The sequence below is a fragment of the Camelus ferus genome, chromosome 18, assembly GCF_009834535.1.
Source record: "Camelus ferus isolate YT-003-E chromosome 18, BCGSAC_Cfer_1.0, whole genome shotgun sequence".
NCBI classification, from domain to species: domain Eukaryota; kingdom Metazoa; phylum Chordata; class Mammalia; order Artiodactyla; family Camelidae; genus Camelus; species Camelus ferus.
Genome location: NC_045713.1, coordinates 29,923,199 through 29,943,401, shown reverse-complemented (window position 1 = coordinate 29,943,401; position 20,203 = coordinate 29,923,199). Strand labels below are relative to the sequence as shown.

The window sequence follows — 20,203 nt, the reverse complement described above, 5'->3', positions numbered from 1 at the left end:
AGGGAGTATCTGTGCCATAAAAGTAGGAGCTCCTAGAAGCTAGCAAAGCCCTCGGGCCCCAGCGGATGTCCGGGCAGAAGGACAAGAACTTGCTGCCCGAGTCCCACGCCATCTCTGCCACCCTCCACCCGTCTGCAAGGCCTTCTGGCCTCCTCTTAGGGCTTCCAGGATTAAGTGGGATAACGCGTGTTACTAACCTGGGATGTGGCAGGGAGAATGCTGATGGGAAAACCTAGTGCAACTGGACCAGACGATATTTTTAAAGGTCTGACCATGGACTTGAACTATCTGATAAAGACCAGTAGGGAAATAATGTTAAGAACCTGTTTCTTCTTTTATTTATTTATTTATTTTAAAGAATCTGCTTCTTAAACTTATATAATATTCTACATAAACCATACCTCAATAAAAAATTTTTAAGATTATGATTCTTTAATAAATCTTTAAAAAAAAACCCTTCTAATCCTTTGTAGTTTTTTTTTTGGAGGGGGAGGAAATTTGATGGACTGATTGATTTGTACTGGGATTGAACCCAGGACCTCGTGCATACTAAGTACACGCTCTACCACTGAGCTATACCTTCCCCTCCAAAACCCTTCTAGTCCTTGATTAAAAACTTGAAGTCTTCAAAAATAGGAGAAAAAAAAAAAAAGCCTTAAAATATTCTACTTGCAGACAGTGGTTCTAATTCAGAGGTTTATTTCGGCCTGGGGTGGTGGGCGCAGTGTTTCTCTAAATTATCTAGCTCTTTCTCTCCATGGGAAGAGACAAAAAGTCACCTGGGAGCAGGTCTTTGGTCTCCAAGGACTCACTGGGGTACACCTGAGGCAGGTTACACAGCTGAGAGGCAAGGAGACAGGTGAGCAGGCTGAACAGAAACCCCAGGCTACGTGTGGGTGAAGGAAGGGGTCCTGTCCTTTGAGAAGCGTCCTGTGCGGGTGGGGATGGAGCAGGGTTGGGTGAAGTGAAGAGTATAAAGAGTCTGGGCCCTTTGGGGAGGAACTCTCACCCCCAAAGTTAGAGAGACCTCTGGAGAGGAGGCATGGGGGGGCCCTGGCCAAGGTTCCTAGTGGGAAAGGCGCCCCCCTACAGAGAGGGAAGTCCGGCCTGATGAGGTGAGGCCACCCGAGGGCCCCTGGGTGGTTCTGAGAGATCTGGTCGCTGTCACTGAGACTCTGAGTCCTCCAGGACCCCACAGGCTGGAGTTCACGAGAGGGAGCGAAAAATCCCAACTCTAGGTTGGAGCCAGCTCTGCTGCAGCTGGCGGAGCCTGTCCCCTCAAGGGCACCATCACAGCAGCCAACCCGGGACCGTGACCAGGCTGGAGTGCCAGTGGGCTGATGGGGTCAGCCAAGCCCCGCCCCAGGCCCCACCCCAACACCTGGCACTCGAATGCGGGACTAGTCCTGTCGGAACTTCATAACATGCCACCAAGGTCTCAGATCCCTTTTTATCATGTGAGATTCAACTGCTTTTCTTTCCGGCTCAAAACCATGCTAACTGTGCTAATTCTGTTTCAGGCAAAAAACAGACAAACAAACAAAAAACAAAGCACCAGAAGCTTCAGTTCTCACCTATGGGATTTTTTTTTTTTTTTTTTTTTGGTTTGTTTAAACAGAACATTTCAGAAAGTCTTTATTTTGTTACCTGTAACAGATCTTCACTGAGGACTTCTGTTTTCTCGGCTCTGTGGGAAAAATTAAAAGTTCAGAGTGAGAAATCCAGAAATAGAAAGCAACTCATGAAACTGAGTAATTATTATCCTGGAGCTTAAAACAAAGCAGGCAGAAATGAATGATAACAAGGGGAGAAATTTTTACCAGTTTTTATACCTGAGGGCAACTGAAGCAAAATCAAAGAAACACAAAATGAAAGTTTGCAGAGAATAGCAACCCCAGATAAGAACAAATGACTGAGACCAGTGGTTCTCAAACTTGAGCATGCACAGATTCAACAGGGGGGATGGGGAGCTTCACTGATTTAAAAATGCCACTTTCTGGGGGAGGGTATAGCTCAGTGGTAGAGTGTGTGCCCAGCGTGCACAAGGTCCTGGGTTCAATCCCCAGTACCTTCATCAAAATAATAAACAAATAGGTAAAGCTAATTACCTCTCTCTGCAAAACAAAACAAAAACCTTGCAGATTTTAAAAAGTAAAATTAAAAAAAAAATGCCATTTTCCGGGTCTCACCTCAAGAGTTTCTAATTCAGTAGGTCTGAAGTGAGATCCTGTGTTTTGTTAACAAGCCCCTCCCCTCCCAGCCCAGAATTCCCTAGCCTGAGACCTATAGACCGCACTTTGATTGCTCCAGAGAAATAAAGAAAATAAGCCAATTTTCTAGAGCACATTGAACTTCAATTCTTAAAATGATCACTTCTGAGTTTCACAACAAACAAGTTTGTCACAAGTCTAGAAACATCATGCAATCAAGCACACACAATAATGACAATTGCATCTTCCTTCCTTCAGCTATCTCATCTTTACTTTAGAAACGAAGTGTTTTTACAACTTTCCCTCATCTGTGCTTTAGAACCACTGTTGACTTCAGTGCCCTTTCCAGAAAACTCACAGGGCAGCCAACAATCAGCAGAGCATTCTCAGTTGCCAGATCACAGTAATTTTTTAAGAAGACTTTTCTCCGCAGTCCAAAAAGTGATTTAGGCCAAGTCATTTAACAATCCTACCATATTCCCACTGAAATAAACAAAGAAATTTTTAAAGGAAAAAGAAAAAAAATCTGTTTCAGCTCTGAACATTGCGGGAGGGTTGTGTGAAGACCATTAGTGAACCAGAAAATCTGAAGCCTTTTTATGAGATAAACTGCAGAATGGAAGGCTACATGATCTTGCCTATGAACCAACACTAGAGAAGGGAAAGCCCTTTGGCCAGAAGGTTGTGGGACCCCCTAGAATGACCGCAAAACAGTGCTAAGCTCAGAGCAGTGCTAGACGCGAGAAGTGTGGTGGCACACACTTCCAGCCCACACGTGGGTGATGGCATGTCCGGTAAAACCCAGGCGTTGCCACAGAGAATTCCAATACCAGTTGTCACAGCAGTGCCCCAGTTAACTGGGAGATGCCTATAGGAGTGGCTTGGTTTCTGCAGGAGACCGGAACACTGACCTGACTCAAATACTCCCCAGGACCAGAGGAGCAGAGCCTGGAGATGAGGCCAAGGCCCCAGCTTCCAGAAGAGGCGAACTCTCAACTCTCTGAGCACGTTCTGCAAGCAGCCAGCCAAAATGTGCCATCTCGGCCCTTGCTTGGCACATGTGGTGCCAGGCATTGCTGAAGCGCCAAACACAGGTAGTCACGCCAGTTGGGGAAATGGAGTAGGACCACAGCTGACTATGAGCTCAAGGAGCCAGCCTCAGAAAGAACCCTGACAGCCTAGCAGGGACATACCTGGCATGAGACCACCATAGCTTCTCCATGATTCCCTCTCACCAAGAGCCTTGCCCCTCCTCTAGCAAAATACCACCACTGGATTATGTAACTTTCACCTTGTCTCCTCTGGCCAGGACCCAACGATCTGGACAAGGCCCTGGACACCTCTGGCAGAACTCTGAAATGTCCCTTTGAAAGAATAAGTATACACGGAGGGAAGTCCCAAGACCTATTAAAATATTCACAAGTTCAAAAGAGGAGGTTCAGAGCAAGTGTGTCTTCTTATGAAACAAAATTATTTTAAAAATATAAGAGGAAAACTTAGTTTTAAAATGTGGGTGCTTAGCAGGTGTGAGAGAGTTAGTAATAGCTCCATGGTCCAGGAGAACCAATTGTGTGCATCTTGTCTCAGCTCCTTGTTCACCGACCTCACGCTGGTAACTTGAAATGAAAAATCAGATAGAATGCAAACAAATGCAAACAACATAAACCAGGGCTTTTTTTTTTTTTTTTTTTGAGAGTCAGTTATATGAGCCACAGCACTGTGAGCATCACAAGGAAAAAGAAAGTCAATGTAAAAAGAAAGCAAGAATTAACTTCAGAAAAAAAACAAAAAGTCCTTTGGCAAGATAGTCATGGTCCACTACTATGCTCAGCTACAAAAAATTGATTGGATATAGTAATGTAAATATCAAATAGTATATCCCCAAATTATAATATGACTGCACTGGAAGGATGGGGGAGCAGAAGGAGAGAGGAAGGTTATACAAGAGCCCCAAACCCTCATTTATCATAACAGGAAGCCAATAAATAATGCCTAAACTTGATAACGTGAAGGATAGCAGTTTACACATATTATCTATAAATATGGATACGAGTAAATGTCAAAATAAACAGCTCAAATTTGAAAGTACTTGTCTCTTCAGCTGGAGAATCTCAACTGGGAAAGTGGGATGAATAAGGAGAGATTCCACTGTACGTTGTGATAAGCCTTTTCCTGTTATCTGACTTTTTAAACTGCATCAGATTTTTAAAAACAGTATGTTAGTTACCTTTTTAAGTATCATACTTGATATGGTTTCAAGTGACGCATAACTTTAAGTGAAGTGTAACATCAACTGTAAAGTCATTGGTCCAGCTGTCAGTCTGTACACAAGTACAACAGAGCACAGACCTCAGCGTACCCAAATGACAAGGCAAAAATCAGGATATTTACTGTCTTTGTTTCAAACTGACAGTCTCATAGAAACAGAGTGGAAGGGTGGTCACCAGGACTGGGGAGTGGGGGAAATAGGGAGATGCTAGTCAAAGGGTACCAACCTTCAGTTATAAGATGGATAAGTTCTGGGGATCTGATGTTCAGGATGGCAACTACAGTTAATAATACAGACTTGGAATTTGCTAAGAGAGTAGGTCTTAAGCATTCTCATAACTGTCACAAGAAAAGGTAACTATGGGAGGTCATGGATATGTTCATTAATCTGATCGTAGTAATCATTTTATAATGTATATGTAAATAAAATCATCGCATTGTATACTTTAAATATGTACAGTTTTGTCAATTATACTTCAGTAAAGCTGGGGGAAAATAATTTTTCCTTATTACAGGCAATTTAAATAATTTCAGTGAACCCTAAAATCTGGTTAAGAAGATGCATTGAATCTCTTTCTAAAATTAACTTTATCAATGTAGTAAACAGAGTGTTCTCAAAGGCAGAAAACACAGGGTAAACTTATTTTTTAAACTGTATGTTAACATTTTCATGTAGTATGTTCTGTGTATTTTTCAGCCTGCAGATACCTTTTCAGGTAAAGTGCTTCTAAATTTAAAGCAAAGGGTCCAGTTGCCATTATGATGGGACTATACTGAATCTGTAGATTGCTTTCAGTAGTTTGCACATTTTAACAATACTAATTCTTGCAATCCATGAATATGAGGTACCTAGGGAGGATTACTTTTAAGTGACAAATCACAACTGGGGAATGTGATAAACTGGGGTGGCTCCTTCACACAAAAATCCCCCCACTGGCCTGTGCAATCCCCATCTCAATTTTAGGGACCCACAACTGTCCCCACTTCCCCCAATATGTGGTCCAAATGACCTGACCTCCCTCATCACTGTGACTTGTCCAAGGCTCAGCCCTTTCTACGCTGAAGTGTTTTGGAACATTCATCTTTACCACAGATGTGAAAATTTTACCTAAGGGAACTTCAGCAATTAGCACTCAGAATACTGGCCAAGGTGCCCATTCAAAAGCCATTTACGGTGCAGGGGAGGGTATAGCTCAGTGGTAGAGCACGTGCTTAGCATGCACAAGGTCCTGGGTACCTCCACTTAAAAAGTAAATAAATATTGAAACCTAATTACCCCCCTAAAAACAAAAAAATTTTTTAAAATAATTTTTTTTTAAAAAGCCATTTATGTAAACCAAAGAAACTTGGTTTTGCTGAGATCTGTTATCTTTGATCAGTTTTTTAAAACTCATAAATAAAGCAAAGGGGGATGGAGCAGCATATTGAATGTAACAAGACAATGTGATCCAATCATAAAAATAATACTTGCTAAATCGGATTGTTTTAAATCAAACATGTTGCTACACAGACCTAAACTTTTTGCACATGGGTGTTTTTCTGCTTTGTCAGAGCCGTCTCTGTGTCCAGCGTTCTGTGCTTGAAAACACACTTGATGTTTCCTGTCTGTAACTGGAAAAACAATACACCGCAGGAAGGCACTTCCCACTCACCATCTTACTCTGGGAGTTGTTTTTTCCTACGCTAGCTGCTGTGTGATTTCACTAGTCACTCAAACCAGGCTTACATCAGGTAGGATTTTTCATTTATTTGTCACTTTCTGGTAAAGCAGAAGATTTCTTTCCTCCTCATTCCCAAAGCCTAAAAGCAGCAGGGCTGTGCAGGCCTAGAGAGGTTCACCTGTCCTAGACATGCTCAAATGAGGAGACGGGGTCAAAGGAAATTTTCCAATTGGCCTTGACAATCTCCATCTCTAAGCGTGGACTGATTTCTGGAAGAGTTTCCCCCATTGCTACACTCAGTGCCAGAGGCCACTATCCTGAGGCACCATTTTGTTTCCCAGGAAACTGAGGACCGCATTCAGGGCACAGACATCTGCTGCAAGCACGTATTATGGGAACCATGGCAATAAATGCTCAAGTCCACACCTTCAATGCCCGCTGTGATCATCCAAGCGTGGAGCATTACTGACCTCGTGTCTGCCGGCCAGAGAGCTCCGTGGGGGCAGAGGCCAGGTCTACCTTAGCCATCAGCCCTCCCCAGCACCCAGCTTAGCCCCTGCCTGTCACACAGGGGGCGCTTAGTAAATATGCACTGAACGGGTGAATGAGAAAAGGAAATGGCTGTCACAGTGACAGAGGGAGGTTTGAAGAAAAGAACTTTCCAGATTTCAGAAGAGATATAGCAAGAAAAAAATTCGGGAACTCTAAGGCAGAAAAGTGGCCATAGGAAAACAGAGAATTGCCTTCCACTGTAAAACCCAGGATGACTAAAATTAGTATGTGATACGCGTTTCCGCTTTCCCTACCCACCTACACCCACCCACGTCCCCCCAAAACACATATTATAATGAGTTTTTCTTCCTGATTCCTACTTATAAACATATTCCAGGACAAGATGTAAATAAATACCATTGCCTACGTCAAGCGTCGCACATTTTTCCTGGAAAGACTAGATGATAAATATTTCAGGTTTGCAGGCCAGATGGTCCCCGGTGCGACGACTCAGCTCTGCTGTGGCAGCACAAAAGCGGCCACAGATGACATGGAAATGAATGAACCCGCCTGTGCTCCAATTAACTTATTTATGGACAGTGACATGTGAATTCACATCATTGTCATATGTCAGGAAATATCACTCTCCTTTTGATTTTGCTTTTACAACCACTTAAAAATGCAAAAAGCATTCTGAGCCTACAGCAGCCGGATTTGGCCCATAGGCCACAGTTTCCTGACCCCTAATCCCTGTTCAAGTGAAATGCCATGAAATTTCCCTTCCTGTGAAACGCCAGTCCTTTTCCATCACTTCCAAACTCCTCTGACTCTGAAGGGGGATTTCTGCACCTTCCCAACTTGCATTTCAGGAGCTGAGAGACACTGGCTTCTCGAGACTCCACCAGATGACTCCCCTACCATCCCTTCACTCGCTCTGGGGGCTCATCTTTCTGCAACCCCACCCCACCCCCACCCCAGCACACTCTACTCAGGGATGGCAACAGGTGGCCTGGGAGCCAATACTGTCATCCCAAGATCACAGTGCTGCTGTTTTTTGGTTTACAAATTCACGTAAGGGATCATGGTTCTGTCGGTTTTTAACTTATGCATTCACTTTGATATACCAATTAAAATTTTAAAAAAAGAAAGAAATGGGACATGGAGAGAATTTTTAATAAGCTGATTTCAAATCCTGGTCATCTGCCAATATCCAAATGCACCTCTGATGAGTAAGAAGAACTCTGACCAGTCTCCTGAGGATTCTCAATATTGCACAGCAGGCGACAATACCGCACAGTCAGTGCATGCCCAGGCATTGGTATTCTCAGGGAAGTTACAGTGGCCAGACCCACGGCGAAGTAGTCCATTTAATTCTGCTGGGAACCAGATTGTGTGCAACACTGTCATCTCCTGTTAAAGTGTTTATAAAATCCACTTGAGAATTGCACAGAGTTTGGACTCACTCATCCGATTTCACAGTGAGACAGGGAACTACTGAGTGAATTTTTCCTGTTTTATCTCATTAAATTAGCCGTCTTCTTAAATTTCTGGGAAGGAATCTAAAATCTACTTAATTGGATTTTAAAAATAAAGGACCCTCTGACACTTTAGGAATGAATCAATTCGTTACACATTCCACAAAGTAATTTAAAAAGTCTTAAAAGGGAGTTTACAGAACTCTAAAGAGGTAATCTGGGAAAAGAAAAGGGAAAAAAAAAAAGAAAGAAAAGATCTCCACGCATGATACTGGAAAGAACTAGGATATTTATCAGGGAGAAAACGAACAAGCAGAAAGTATTTTGATAATAGTATGGGTGAAATACATCTCAGTTCTATGCTGTGATTTATTTCCCCAAGTGATGGAATTTTACCCATATACTTACAGCTTCTCTAAGATAAGCAACCTTTATTTTTTACTTTAAATAACAATAACAAACCCTATCAAACTTCACTGAATCTCCATAATATTATTTGACTCCCAGTCAATGACTAAGATGAATTGTTACATTTTAAAAGGAGTTGAATCGGGTTTTATCATTTTCCTACACACGTCAGCTTCACCTGCAGCTTTGTGTTTGGTCAGTTGGCTTCTCCCCTCTGGCACATGGAATGGAATCTATTTGCTGTCCCTGCTGTAACCATGTGCTAAGTCTGAAAGTTCCACCAAGGACTCCTGCTTATGGCAAAGTTAGAAGCGGCAGGGCCACCGGCACACTCTGCGACACCCCTCAACAGTCTTCCGGGGGAAGTCCAAGTGCCTCCCTCCCCGCCTGCTCTAACCATTCACAGCACCTGCTTGGGCCTGGGGGCAGCTGAGTTTGAGATCTCAGAACTTCCTCAAATAGGCAAAAATACATGAGAAATATTTCGCAACACATCACAGTGGAAGTGCATGTGGAGCTGAGACCTCTTGGGGGGAGGATCAGGGAAGGAGTGGGTGCTGTTCACTGCCAGGCAAGGCAAGAGGCCAGGAGGAGCTGAAAAGCCATGCAGAAAATTGAAATCAAAAGTGCCAAGGGCAAAGCCACACCAACTCCAGGGCTCGGCTGCGACTGGGCCGTGGCCACTGGAGGAGGGGCACTCCGCATCCTAAGACAAGGTCGCACAGGCTCTCTTCCAGGTGCGTCTTCCTAAGCCAGCACGGTTGGACTTTGAAAAGCATGTTCCGATAGAAAGCAAGTTATAAATGATCTTTATGTTCTCAGTGCAGCTTACAGAGGCCCACTTCGCTTACAGCTTATCTAAATGAAAGCCCTTGAAAGCATCTGCCGAACCCAGGAAATGGTGGTTAAAAAATAAAACAAAAAACTAGGAGATAACAGTGTTTCACAACCATGGTTACACATTACAATCAGGGGGCTTTGAAAAATAATGCAGGTGAGTCCATCGATAAAAAAAAAATGGCCAGAAAAAGCAAATTTATAGAGGCAGGGAGAAGACTAGTGGTTAGCCGAGGGCAATTTAGGGTGGGAGCAAGGATTAGCTGTAAAGGGGTCCAAGGGATCTTATCAGGATGGTGACACTGTTCTAAAATCAGATCGCAGTGATGGTTACCCAACTCTGTATATTTACTAAAAGTCATTGAATCGTGCATTTAAGATGGACGAATTTTATGATATACAAAGTGCACCTCAATGAAGTTATTAAAAAAACAAACAACAGCTGGACCCCAACCCAGAATGACTGAATCAGAACCTCTGGGGGGTGGGGTTTTTTTGTGTGCGCTTTAAAGCTCCCCAGGCCATCCCAAAGCGCAGCCAGGGCTGAGAACCAGGGCTGAGGAGCCCTGCAGCAGAAGGGGCAGAGTACCAGGAGCTGCGGGCGGCAGAGTGTGTACCAGGACACGGTGGAGCGGGGGTTCCGGCAGCGAAGGGCAGGCAGGCGGCCGCGGTGCTGCCCTATAGCCGGCCCCACGCGCACTCCTCCTAGGTCAGGACCGCCCGCATGTGGTCTGAAGTGCATGAGTCACGACTGAGTTTACTCTCTTGCCTTCGCAGGCAGTGTACGCGGAGTGATAAGAAACTAATGGAGAGCAGGTTCTAAGTTTCATTTCAGGCAAAGGATAAGGAAACAGAACACGGTAGGAGCCAAGAGCCAGGGCTCAGGAAGTCAGACAGACCTGACTTTGAATCCCAGTGCCGTCACTTGGTAAGCTGCAAATGGGAGTCTCCACCTCCTCCACCGTAAAATGGGAATAACAACAACAACAACAACAACAACAACAACAACAACAACAACAACAACAACACCGTAGTGGCTGTTTGGAAACGCCACTTATCTCATTTATCTATCTTATTGCTCTCATAAACACGGTCCCTGGCACCCAGGGAGGGTGCATGGAGTGTTGGCCGTTCTGAGAGCAAATAACAACCACCTTCAGATAAATCCCAAGCAGTAAGTCTTTCTCTAAGAAAGACCCTTCCACAGCCATTGAGCTGTTGCAGCTTCTCCGGGAAGAAGTCGCGGTGCAGCCGAGACCACACAAAGACAAAAAGCGATGTCACGCTTACAGCAGGAGCAGGGCAGGCTGCTGGGTGAAGACAAAGGGCTGGTTGTGATAACGCTGTGTGGGCTGGAGGCCACCAAAGAGAGGCACAGGCACACAATACACAGAAACCCAGAGACCAAATATGTGGTGAGTTAGCAAAACCCTTCATCAAAGGATCAGCGTCTTAAGCTGTTGAGCCTCCCACGGGTGGTGACGAGGCTGTGAAGGTGCCAGCGCTGGTGGCTCTCAGGTGTACGTGCAGAGTGGGGGGCCAGAGAACTCTCCAGATAGAAACCGCCCGAGGGCGGACTTGCCACCAGATAGTTTAGATCTTCATTCATTCAGCCAGTCTTCATGGAGCTCCCTCTCCATGTGAAGAACTGGGGAGGGGGAAAAAAGGAGAGAAATGAACCACAGTCCCCACCCTTGCGGAGCTGATGGGAAAGACAGAAATGTAAACAAGTCCGCTGGGAGCTGTGGGAGCACAGAGAGGGGAGGAATGGATTGCGCAGCCAGGAGAGGCTTCGCAGGGAAGCTGTCCAGACAGATCTCAGATAAGACACAACATCCAGAGAGCGCGGGGGAAGGGATCTGGAGAGGGTCCTGCACGAGGGCAAGGAGCAGGGGAGGAGGGGACCTGGCTGAAGCGAAGGCTTTGGTGCTAAGGAAGCAGGAGGCGATGGGGAGCCACTGATGGTTTCTCAGCCATGCAGTGGCACGTCTGAAACCCAGATCTGAATCTTAGAATGACAATTCTGATAGCAGGGTACAGTATGGGGGTAGAAAGAACACCTGGAGGGCCTCTGCAGTTACCCAGGAGACAAAAAAGGACCCGGACGCCCAGCCCTAACAGTCTCATCCCGGCCAATGACAAGTTGCTATTTTATCAGAAATAGGATGGCAGAATCACTGACTGTAAACTCACAACTTGAAAAACACTTTTAAAAGTTCAAGAAGAATTGATAAAAATCTGGAGCGCTCCCTGGTCGAGAAATAAATCAAACACAGAAACAAAAATTCATGGATTATACCCTGCATAAATCACCAGATTTCCAACACTAAAAAAAAAAAAAAAAAGTAATACTTTGAATTTTTACCTTCTCTTTTTTAGTGAAAGCATTTTCACATGTATTATTCCATTTTTACTATGTTACATGTACCCTCAGAGGGCAATTTTTATTATCCCTATTTCGGGGATGTGGAAACTGAGGCAGGCACCCATTAAACAAATCACATAATGAAACAAAGTCTGTGGACCCCCAGAAAGAGAACAATTTCAAGCTCATTAACCAAAGTGGAGTCTCTCTTAATTAATTTTCATGCTAGATGCTGGGGCTGGCTTTAACACAAACTAACCATATGATCTAAAAACCCATCCTTGACCTTTCTGTATCTCTATTTATATTTCCATCGACAACCTCACACAACTTTTCAAAGACCACAACACAATAGCACATGAGAGGATATTTCAAAACCACGCTTTGCAAACGTAGAGCTGTATCTCTATAAATAACAATAAACATATTTTTTTAAAGGCAAAGAATGCTGAGAATTTGGGTAAGTGCAGACCCTCTAAGATTCTACAAGGAATACACATCACAGATGTAGCCCAGAAATTTCCACGCTTAGTGTGGTGCACAAAATGAAGGGAAAATACAGTCACCTGGAAGATTGGGGTGAGGCTGCTTTGGACGGATGACAGATAGATTCTGGGTGGAGAACACCATCATCTCCACGCGCCCTTTTCTAAAGGTCAAAGAAGAGTGTTCCGACACCACAAGGGCTGAAACGATGTTGTGGGTGACTCAAGATAGAACACTGATTTTTTTCAAACGAGGCTTTTACCCAAAAGGCTTTTACTCAAATGAAATGTTAACTCAGGGGAGCTGGCAGCCCACCACTGAGTTCAGCCACAGACTGCTGCCATGCGTACTCTGCCTCTAACCCTTCCATGTGGTTAGTCACTGAACAAATATTTGTTGGGTTCCCTTCCATGAGCCATCATGAGTAAGAGATACGGCCCCTGCCCTGACAAGCTGGGGACTCTCGAGGAAAATAAACCATGTCGCTCCAGTGCGCTGAGCACGCCGATGGGTGGAGCACAGCGCCCCCCGGAGAGTGGCGGTCATCAGTCATCCTTACCACTGAGAACACTCACTGAGCTGGGGCCATGTGTTTAGCGCTGCTCCAGGTGCTTTAAAGAATGAATTCCTTAAAGGTCAAAAATAACTCTGTGGGGGGAGTAGCATTACCTCCATGTTACAGATGAGGAAACTGAGGCACAGAGACTTGCCCAAGGTTTCACAGCTAGGCTCTGAACCTGGGCAGTTCTGAGCTCCAGAGATCCTGCTCTTAACGTCTGTGTTCCAGGCGCTTTACGTGCTTTCACTCATTTAATCCTCAGGATAGCTATGAAATCAGTACTACTATTGTACACATTTTACAGACGAGAAACCTAGGCACAGAGAATTTAATTTACTTGCCAAATGTTACAGAGCAATGGGAGGGCATCTAATGCAGATCGAGGATACCAGAAAGGTTTTCTGAAACTAGTGATGCCTTTTGAGGCCTCGTGGATGAATTGGAGTTCGAAGCACGAATGTTGGATAGAGGACAGTAAGGTAATGAGGACAGAAGTGAGAGAGAGAGCACGGAGACAAGGTGACCCGGCTCGGGGAAGGCCCTACCTGAAGCTCAGGTGTGAGGGGCCCGCTGAAGTCTGAGGGCAAAGCTGGGGAACTGAGAAGGCTTCGGGTACTTGGGGCCTCACACAGAGTGGGAGGTGGTGGCAGTCTACCACCGAGGGAGGGGCGGGAGGGCTGACACATCCCCCTCGGAGGCCACCCAAGGCACAGGCATGCAGGGCCTGCTGAAGAACAACTGGGAAAAATGAGAGAAACCCTGCAGGCCTTTGGGCCTTAAACTGAGTATCAGAGCAGGGAAGGGTATAGCCCAGTGGTAGAGTACGTGCTTTCCTGGGTTCAATCGCCAGTACCTCCATTAGTAAATAAATAAATAAATCTAATTACCCCCCCCCCACAAAACAAAACAAAATAGACATGAAAAAAGAAAAAAATGAGTACCAGGCAGTGCCACAGGGAGGGACAGGAGAGCTGAGAAAAGCTATTTTGATGCAGGCACACAAGTCCTACTAAATGTGGGGGTAAACAAGAAAACTGAGCTAAACAAGACCTGCCAGAGGGAAAATTTTCATCCCGCCTTTGGGATGAAAGTTGAAGCCTGTGATGAACTGAATGTACCAAAAGCAACAACCAAGCCAAGAGTCACACAACAACACTCTAGACTGACTTGAGCCCTCACACAAATGGCCTGACAGAAGAGGCATGCACTCCTGGTTTCTCCATACATCTGGCATTCAACCAAAACTGATCACAGTAAAAAAAAAAAAAACTTACCATGGGGGGAAAAAACAGAAAATATGCATTATCAAGATGGAATAGTCAATGGAACTAGATCCAAAGACAGCCACGATGCTGGAATTATCTTGCAGGGACTTTAAAACAACTATGATAAGTACATTACAGGAGCTAGTGGGAAAGGTGGACAGAATGCATGAATAGATGAGGGACTTCTGCAGAGGTCTGGAAACTGAAACAAATTATCCAAGCTAAAATACAAAGAGGAAAAAACTGGGACAAAATATCCAAGATCTACGGGACAATATCAGTTTTTCATAAATGTAATTAGAGTGCTAGAGGGAAAAAAAAAAGACACAGGGCAGAAGAAACACTGAACCAAAAAATGGCTAAGAAGTTTCCAAATTTAATGAACACTAGCAAACCACTGATCCAAGCCCAGAGAACTCTAAACAAGACAAACACAAAGAAAAATACATCTAAAAAGATCAAGGTCAAACTGCTGGAAACCAAAGATAAAGAGAAAATCTTGAAAGCCGACTGGAAACTAAAAAGGCTCAGCCCTTCACATACAGGAGGGCAACAATAAGAATGATGGCTGACTTATCATCAGAACTACTATGACCAGATGACAATGGAAGAACATCTTTAAAGTGGTGAGAGAGAAAAGCAATCAACCAACAATTCTACATCAAATGAAAATATTCCTCAAAGATGAAGGCAAAATAAAGCCTTTTTTTTTTTCAGAGAGACAAAGGTTAAAAAGATTTCATCTTCTAAAGATCACTGCAACATTGTGCTGGGGAGGAGGAGGGAGACGGAGAGAGCTTGGGCATTAAGACATCTATACTGATGCAGTCTGGGGTGGGGAAGGTCTTAGCTCTTACTTCCCATGCCACCTCTGGTTAGTCACAGCTGTCTGCTGCCCCAGTCAAAAAGGGACTGTGAGGCTGCAACCAAACTCCCTGGGAACCAGACAGACTGACAAGGACAGAATGGCAGAAAGATGTGTCAATCATTCTAACAGTGGATGTTTTTGCTCCTGGGTAAATGTCAAACTTAATGTCACACCCTAGTTTCACCGTGCAGGCAGATTAGGCACAAGGAAATGTTGGAGATTTTCTCTATTTTCTAGTAAAGTATCGGGGTAGTTTAACATCAAGAAGATTGCCAATTTCCAGCTTTTGGACTTTAACTTATGTCTCTGAGGTCTTGGGAGAGAAAGAAAAAGTTTTGGCTACAAGCGTGCTCGGCATTTTAGAGCTAAAGATTCCTCCACCTTGGCACTACCGACATTTTGGTCTAGATAATTCCTTCTTACTCAGGGTGCTGTCCTGAGCATCACAGAACGTTAACAGCAGCCCTGGCTCCCACCCGCTTCAAAGCCAGTGGCAGGGCGTCCTCCTTCCCCAGTGGTGACCACCAAAAATGTCCAGATATACTGCCAAATGTCGGGGGGAGGGCCAAAACTGCCCTCAGTTAAGAACCATTTGGTTAACAGAAAGAATCTTCACGGTTGTCAGAGAGACAAAGAGGTGGCAGTCTTTCTGTAGGAAGATTAATATAATTCATTTACATTAATGGGGCGGGAGGCTGGAGGAGGTGGAAGGATGCTATTCCAAGTAATGACCTAGTAAATAACTCTTTTTTGTTTAATTAGCGCTATTGCTGATGATGGAAACTTGGGGGTGTCTTGTAACCTGGAAAATGAAAGGACATAGAAACCTGCTTTACTTCTTTTCTACAGACTGGTTCTTTAGCTCCTTGAGATTTTTTATGTTAGGGACAGTATTAATAGTTTTTAACTTCCAAGAACTCTGCATCTTTTTGTTAGTAGCCCTTTTCCCCCACGGTGGGTGCAATATCTTTTCTGAGGATTTTTCTTCCATCCCATTGTCCTGCCTTAGACAACACATGAGCAGATAAAACACCACTTGCTTTAGTCATCCACAGAGCTACTTCTCAATAAGTCACCTGGGATTTTTTTTTTTTTCTGAATAGCTTTCAGTACCATATTTTTTAATCTCCAAAAATTTTAAAGGAAGATCTCTTCTAACATTTCAATGGATTTTAATGGCAGAGAAGAAATAAACACATGTTTGGTCAATTATCTTAAATTAAACTGTCTCCCATAATGTCTTAAGTTCTCCTTCTCAGAGAATTTTCCCATCATGGATACCTTCAGGAACCTACTGGTGACAGTTCAATCTGTTGTGCCATAACATGTTATTATGATAGTTGTGTTCTTAAGACTGTATTAAAAATCCAAGTTGCAAAATCACCTGATAAAAAGGCAGAGAGGGAGCAGTCGGAATAGAGCATTTTAAACAGGCAAAGGAATTTCTGGGAAAATCTAGCATTTCAACAAATCTGGAGATCGTTCAAACAGGACGCTGGTCTTTTCTTATCACTGCAAATGCTCTTATTCGTGAAAACGACTTATATGTGCATATCTCCTTTGTCACCTACAAGTCTGAACACAGAACAGGAGGAAACTGATAAAAGCGTGAGTTCAGAAGGAATCCCGCCCCCGCCCCCCGGCTCCTTGTCGGGGGAATGAGGCTACGAGTGAAAGTGTGGACCAAGCCTGCTGGGGTTCAAAGCCCAGCCCACCATCCAAAAGCTGTGTAGCTATGAGCAGGTTACTTATCTCTGGGCCTCCATTTCCTCATCTGTAAAAATGGAGATATTGAGTTTCTAACTTACAGACTTGAAAGGATTGAAAGAGATAATACATGCAAAGTGCTAATTGCCTCGAAATCCCGAAACATGGTTTTTCTTGTTGTTAGTAACGTAAGTAGTTAAGTGTGTGGACTCTGGAGACAGACTCACGAGCTCTGTGACCTCAGACAAGTTCCTGAATGTCTCTGGGCCTCTGTTTTCCCCTCCGTAAAAGGGAATAACACAGTATTGATTGTGCTGGCTACTAAATGAATCAGTCGGTGACTAGCACTTGGAATGGTGCCCGGCATCGGTAAGCATCCAAATAAATGCAAGCTGTCCTGATTCCCATTATTGTTCTTTGGCCGGACCTTTCTGGCAGCGGTGCGGAAGGTGTGTGAGAGCAGGACACCCTGGAGGAGAACACGAGGAGACCCGCGTACATGAGACCCAGGTAAAGACGAGGGGCCTGCCCCCAAGTGAGGAGGCAGCGGGGAAGGAGAGGGGACGGGGAGCTCTTACAAAGGGACGATGAACAGGGCTGAGTGACGTGGCGTGGGTGTAGGGTGAGAAGGAAGAGCCTAGAATGATCACCAAGTTTCTATGCTGAGTGACTGGCTGGATAATAAGGTTCTTTCCCTGGAGAGGAAATTTGGGCGGACCTAAGGGTCAGGTCAGTGAGGTCTGCTTCAGAAATGCTGAACTGAAGGGATCTGCTGAACGTTCGGGTGGAGTTTTTTTCAGTGTGTTTTTTGATGTTGGCTCTGATGTATGTACGATGCCACAGAAGAGGCACCTGGGTGGGAAATTCAGAGCCTGCTGTGAGGAGGAGCAGCAAGCAGGGATTGGGGGCGTTCACTCAGAATGCAGATCCTGCAGAGAAGACGGCAGGTAAGGACAGAAGACTTGTGAACACACAGAAGAGCCAGAGTGGGGGACAGAAGAGGAGTCCCCGGGGAGGCCGGGAGCGAAGGGAAGCTGAGGGACTGGTTAAAAATGCAGACGGTGGCAGAGAGGACGGGAGGGATGAGGAGAATGGTGCCTGGAGGCCAGGGTGCAGGGCAGAGGGGGAGAGGGAGAAGCAAAGCCACGTGCGGAAAAAAGAAGGCAGAGAAAAACCGGAACCCGCAGCCGCCGAGGAGAAAGAGCCAGTGGCCAGAGAGGGACTGAAAACGCAGAGCAGGCAGAGGGGAGACAGGGCAGCGGAGCCCCCGGGAAAGGGAAAGAGGGGAAGCGGCGACAGCAGCAGGGACAGAAATGGTGGCAGAATCCAGTTTTCTCTGGAAATTAGGAGGCAGGTCATCCAAGGAGAGTGGGTGTGTCTGGAGCGGGTGGAGTAGGTTTGAGAAAAGTAAGTCTGGCGAAGGCACTTAGGAAAATGGGATGGGAAACTTAGTCAAGGACTGGAAGGCAGTATTAAAAGTCCAGCTGAGCTTGGAGGCCGTAAACTTCTGGCAGCCCCAGCCTGCACAATCAGATGATCTTTCTGGACCACATCCTGTATCCCAGGTATGGGAGTGAAGATGCCAAGAAGGAGGAGTCAGGCTATTATTCTGCAGAACAGGTGAAAAGAGAAGGCTAGCTGGACAAGGTTCTGAACGTGATGTCAAAGAGAGACTGCTGGGATGGACCGAGGCCAGAGAGGCAGGGGGTGTCAGCAAGGACAGGAAGAAGGGTTTGGGAGAGGAGTCTGAAAGGGGAAGAGGCTGTGGTCAGATGGCGGACAGAGAATTCGGGTTCAGACTTTAGAAGTGGTTCGTAAAACACGATGGCATACTACTCAGCCACAACAAATAAAATAATGCCACTTGGCAGCAACATGGATGGACCTAGAGATTATCATACTAAGTGAAGTAAGTCAGAAAGAGAAAGAAAAATATCATATGATATAACTTATATGTGGAATCTAAAAAAAAAAAAAAGACACAAATGAAGTTTACAAAATAGAAACAGACTCACAGACATAGAAGGCAAATTTGTGGTTACCGGGGGCGTGAGGTGGGGGTGGGAAGGGGGTGGGAAGGAATAAATTGGGAGTTTGAGATTTGCAGATACTAATTACTATATACAAAATAGATAAACAACAAGTTTCTACTGTATAGCACAGGGAACTATACCCAGTATTTTGTAGTAACTTATAATGAAAAAGAATACAAAAACGAATATATGCATGTATATGGATGACTGAAACATTATCCTGTACACCAGAAACAGACACAACATTGTTAACTGACTATAATTCAATCAAAACACACACACACACACACCCCAGCAAATTTCTTTCTGGAAAAGAAAGCCAGTTTGCATCTCCACCTACAGCATACAACACAGTCTTCCTCTCACCCCTCCCCAGACAGCAGTACAGCGTTGGTTTCAACTTTGCCGATTTGCTGCATGAAAAATGGAGTTGCTTTGTGCTTCTTCGATTACTTGTAATTTTGAAAAGAGTCTCATATATTAATAGCCGTGTGTGACTTTCTGATCATGGTATTTGCTCATTAGAGTGGTGGTCTTGAAACTGACCAGAAAGCTCTCTATATTAAGGATATTAACCCTCTGTTGTGGCTGCTCTCAACTTCTGCCAGTTATTCATCTGTCATGGTTTTGATTATGATATAGGACAGACAGCGTTTAACTTTTATTGTTCATGCTCTGCACTTTTATGCCGGAGCATGAAGTTCTTTCCATATTTCCTTCTATTTATTTTACAGTTTTATTTTTCAAAAGAAACTCTTGATCCGTTTATGTTGGCATATAGCAGTGAGATGAAATCTCACCTGACTCTTTTTCCCGATACTAACCTGTTGTCTCGTACTGTTTCCTGACTGTGTTATGATGCCTCCTTATCACATGCCAACTTCTTAAACATACCAGGGCTTGTCCCTGGGCGGACAAGTGTGGGAACACAACAGGGAGGCTAATTCGGCCAAGGTCACAGAGGTCTGCGCTGGGGAACGGTGCAGACAGGCTCTCAGCTCCTCAGACGTGAGTCCAGCACACTTTTTACTGCACCCCAACTGCCCTAAAGTGGTGTTTGTTTTTTAAAGTCCCCATCTAAAAAAGTTGAAAACATAACTAAATTAACTAACTGCCCAAAGAGCTGATTATTAAGGGAAAGTAATTTGATGTACTCATCAAATCTCATCAAGAGAACCAGATTTCTGCTTTTTGGGGGGAAATCTCTCAGAGAGACCTCAAGGGTATATTTTAGAGACGAGCAGAATAGCGCACCAAAAAGACGTGTGGGGGGCCCATCTGTAAACAACGCTTCTCAAGACACCAGTTCACAGCATGGGAGCTGCAGCCCAGCATCTCTCTGATAACCGGTCAGCTTCCTGAGCTACTGACCATGGAGATGTTCTTCTTTCATCCTGAGGTTCTTGTCCAAGGGCTTGAGGATGTCTTTGAAGTCCACGAAATTATATGCAAGTGTGTGTATGTGCACAGATTATATGCAAACATTAATATCACCCAGGTTTACCAATTACACTAATTAGACAGTATTCTCAACACAACAAAATATTTAGGAAGCACGTAAAAGCTTTG

At 44.6% G+C, this 20,203-nt stretch overlaps 1 protein-coding gene across 1 annotated transcript in view; it reads right to left on the bottom strand.

Moving 5' to 3' along the window:
- Positions 1–20,203, bottom strand: part of ARHGAP17 (Rho GTPase activating protein 17) — a 77,742-nt gene that overhangs the window by 45,940 nt on the left and 11,599 nt on the right. Inside the window, 1 exon segment of the mRNA XM_032460832.1 lies at positions 1,648–1,687. Within this exon segment, the coding sequence (XP_032316723.1) occupies positions 1,648–1,687 (40 nt within the window).